This window comes from Aplysia californica, unplaced genomic scaffold, assembly GCF_000002075.1.
Source record: "Aplysia californica isolate F4 #8 unplaced genomic scaffold, AplCal3.0 scaffold01091, whole genome shotgun sequence".
In the NCBI taxonomy this organism is placed as follows: domain Eukaryota; kingdom Metazoa; phylum Mollusca; class Gastropoda; order Aplysiida; family Aplysiidae; genus Aplysia; species Aplysia californica.
The window spans coordinates 176,232-180,409 of NW_004798361.1; the positions used below are offsets into that span (position 1 = coordinate 176,232).

A 4,178-nucleotide genomic window follows, 5' to 3' on the forward strand; every position below is an offset into this window, starting at 1 on the left:
ACACACACACACACACACACACACACACACACACACACACACACACACACAAACCCACAAACACACACACACACACACACGCCCACTTGCTTATCACACGCGCACGCTTACACATCGTTACGAAATGAGCACATACAAATTCACATAATAAAACTTTATACACAATGCAATTCGCAAAATACATAAATGGATACATAGTCATTTACATAACAATGTATCGAACATAAATCTACTGACATAAAAATGATGTCATTTAATAATAATAGACCAATGGTCGCTTTTAAGCAAAAGGGGGCTATCCCGAAAAATGCTGTTTTGAGAAAATTTAAGGTAAAGTTCAGTTTCTTTAGAAGTAAAGACAAGGAGAGTTTTTTCTCTAACCAAACATATATATACACACCAATGAAACCAAACTTCTCCTATAGGTAGAGCAATGCCCACTTTTGGTGTAGGTCAAGATTTCTGGAAACCCCCGAAATCTGGGTTAGCCCCCTTGTCCTTAAAAGCCACCAAATAACAATATACACTCTGTATGTGCCTTGTTTGCAGGCAAGTGACCCCACTCTACACTACCTCACAATGGGCACCAAGTCGTCACCTCGGACATGTCCCTGGACTCCTGCATTGTTCCTGGCAGTTTTCCTGATGGTGAGTACTAGACAGGTTTCATTCAACCTGACAGACGATTGAAATGTCTGCAGACAGGTTTCATTCAACCTGACAGACGATTGAAATGTCTGCAGACAGGTTTCATTCAACCTGACAGACGATTGAAATGTCTGCAGACAGGTTTCATTCAACATGACCGACGATTGAAATGTCTGCAGACAGGTTTCATTCAACATGACAGACGATTGAAATGTCTGCAGACAGGTTTCATTCAACATGACCGACGATTGAAATGTCTGCAGACAGGTTTCATTCAACATGACCGACGATTGAAATGTCTGCAGACAGGTTTCATTCAACATGACAGACGATTGAAATGTCTGCAGACAGGTTTCATTCAACCTGACAGACGATTGAAATGTCTGCAGACAGGTTTCATTCAACATGACCGACGATTGAAATGTCTGCAGACAGGTTTCATTCAACCTGACAGACGATTGAAATGTCTGCAGACAGGTTTCATTCAACCTGACAGACGATTGAAATGTCTGCAGACAGGTTTCATTCAACATGACCGACGATTGAAATGTCTGCAGACAGGTTTCATTCAACATGACAGACGATTGAAATGTCTGCAGACAGGTTTCATTCAACCTGACAGACGATTGAAATGTCTGCAGACAGGTTTCATTCAACATGACCGACGATTGAAATGTCTGCAGACAGGTTTCATTCAACATGACCGACGATTGAAATGTCTGCAGACAGGTTTCATTCAACATGACAGACGATTGAAATGTCTGCAGACAGGTTTCATTCAACATGACAGACGATTGAAATGTCTGCAGACAGGTTTCATTCAACATGACCGACGATTGAAATGTTGGCAGAAGTGGTAGTGTGTGAAGTAGCTGCAGTAGCAAAAGCGTCGTGCAATAGAATCATCATCATCATTGTCCCCTTCGTCCTCCTCCTCCCCCTCCTCCTCCTCCTCCTCTTCCTCATCATCATCATCATCATCATCATCATCATCATCATCATCATCATCATCATCATAAGCTGCTGTTGTAGCTATGGTATGGGTCGTGCATCTATAAAAGAAAAGGGCCTTTTCAGATTAAATTTACTTTTGTATTCCTTGTGAGATGGGACATGGAATTTTAAAGTAAAGATACATTTATTATTTTTTTGGTGTCTTTTCATGTAATACTTTTTCGAAGTTTTAACTTGCAGCATAATGGCGAAGATACTTTGGATAAATAAATAAATAAATAAATAAATAAATAAATAAATACTTAAAAATAATAATAAATAAATAAATAAATTCATAAATTTTAAAATAAATACATAAATAAATAAATAAATAAATAAATAAATAAATACATAAACAAATAAATAAATAAATAAATAGATAAATAAATAGCATTTATATAGCGCATACCCCCGCTCAAAAACAAGCTCAATCGATTTACACTATTATTATTATTATTACCCCAGCAGACCATAGAACACTCAGAAACATTCTCAGCTTCCCGTGAAGCATAATACAATGCGAGCAGCTGATTAAGCGCTCAAACACTAACAAACTGACAAGATCTTTCGCTGTCTATAGCCGGGTACCCATTCCCATCCGGGTACCCATTCCCATCTGGGTGAAGTGAGGAACATTCGTGTAATGTGGTGCCTTTCTCAAGGACACAACGTCGGGCCCCTAACGGGATTCGAACCCACGACCTTACGGTTACGAGTGTCAGTCTCAAAAGGTCCTTTGTTTGCCTTATGAACTGTAACAAAAATGTGCGTACTTACAGCACATCCTACTTTTTTTTTTATAAACCCGTAAGTAAACATTAACTGTCGGGGGAGGGGGAGGGGGGGGGGGGGTTGGCGGGTGCTCTGGTGTAGTTTGCTCCTTCTTTCCTATCCAACATCTGTCGTCCCTATAAAAATTATCTCCCCTCCTTGTTGTGTTTGTTACTGTCTTGTAACACCTCTAATCTCCGGCACTTATGTTATTATGACCCATTGTATTGCTAGTGCTAAAGAACTAAAACCAGATTAAACATTAGGGGGCTCTCGTGGCCTGGAGGTTAAGGTGTTCGCCTCTCATCCAAAGGTCCCGGGTTTGAATTCGGGTAGCGAGCGAAACATTTTTTTCGCTAAAAATTGTCTCCTTTCACCTCCTTTCCTGCTCTCTAACAATGTTTTGTCGTCTGCTTTCGTCCCCACTTTCTGCCCCCACCCCATCACCTCATTTGCCCCCTCCTCTGGGCTCCTGACTCTTTTTGCAGCCTTTCTACTGCTACTCCTTGGCTCCTCCTTACTGCTGTCTTTCTGCCACACCCCTGATCTTCTGGTAGGAAAGATCTACACCTAGCCTTCTCGGACAAGGGCGGAAAATCTCGGAAGTTCCGTATGCAAGTTGCGCACGTTAAAGATCCCTTGGTGGTCTAAAATCGATAAGAGTAGACTTTGGCCGCCATTCGGGCAAAATTCAAAATTTCCTACCAATTGAAAATGTTTGGTGTGTCCCATGCTCTCATATATGACTATTATGCTGTTGCAAGCGCCGTAAAACACTTACAAGGAACTGTCCCCGTGGTTTTATGCACCCCGCATAATTTAACAATATTTGATCTTTTTTTTGCCCAATTTCTGATTATTTTGCTTTATTATTCTTTGTTAAAATTAACAGAATCGCATAATTTCACATTTTTGGGCTCAGTTTGTATAATTTTGTAAAAAAAAATGTTCATAAAAACAATGGGAACAGAAGGAGAAAAAATTAAAAAGTAACCTGGTCGTCCCATGATGTGACCTACTTGTGTGGAGAGTGGAGATCTCGTGGCTGTGTTTTGGTGACCGTCTTCACGAATGTTACTGGCAATAAATTACCATAATGCCCCCCCCCCCCCCCCCCCCGTGCGAATTTTTAAACTGACTCATGGGAAAGGAATACTGTAAATTTAGCTTGCTTTAGTTTCAGTGAAGAGTTTTGGCGCTTGCAACTGCATAAGGTCATTAGAGGGGTTACAATTAATTAGAGTGTAACAAACATAGAAAAAAGAAAAAGGGGAGACAAGGGCGACAGATGTTTGATAGGAAAGAAAGAGCAAACCACACCAGAGCACCTGCCAACCGCCCACAGTAAATTAATGAGTTTAACGGCACTTGCAACACAAATAAATGTAGATCTTCTAATAATAAAATAGTTTCTGGAGAATAGAGGTTTAAAAAAAACAACAGCGACATACAAATAAAAAGGGGGAGGGGGCCGGTTTATGAGGACGATAGATTTTTAACGAAATGAAGGAGAAATCACACCAGAGTAGTAGTAGTAGTATATTTGCTTTTTTTTTTTAGTAGGTTGTAGTAGATAGTAGTAGTAGCAGCTATCATATGACACAATAGCCAGTAGACGTTGCTCTATTTAGTAATTGGTTCTTGATGTAATAGACTTCTCTCTGCCGCCGCATTTGTAAGATTTACTTGTAGCAGTTCCAATATTAATACACACGCCGAGTGTCGTACACACAAGCAGCTCAACAGTGTGTACGTACCATGTGTGA

The 4,178-nt window shown here is 40.2% G+C and overlaps 1 protein-coding gene across 1 annotated transcript in view; it reads left to right on the forward strand.

Moving 5' to 3' along the window:
- The window catches only part of LOC101862081, a gene marked incomplete at its 3' end in the record, with an annotated part of 26,605 nt that overhangs the window by 5,786 nt on the left and 16,641 nt on the right, over positions 1 to 4,178 (forward strand). The window contains 1 exon segment of the mRNA XM_035973269.1: positions 550 to 648. Coding sequence (XP_035829162.1) covers positions 580 to 648 — 69 coding nt within the window.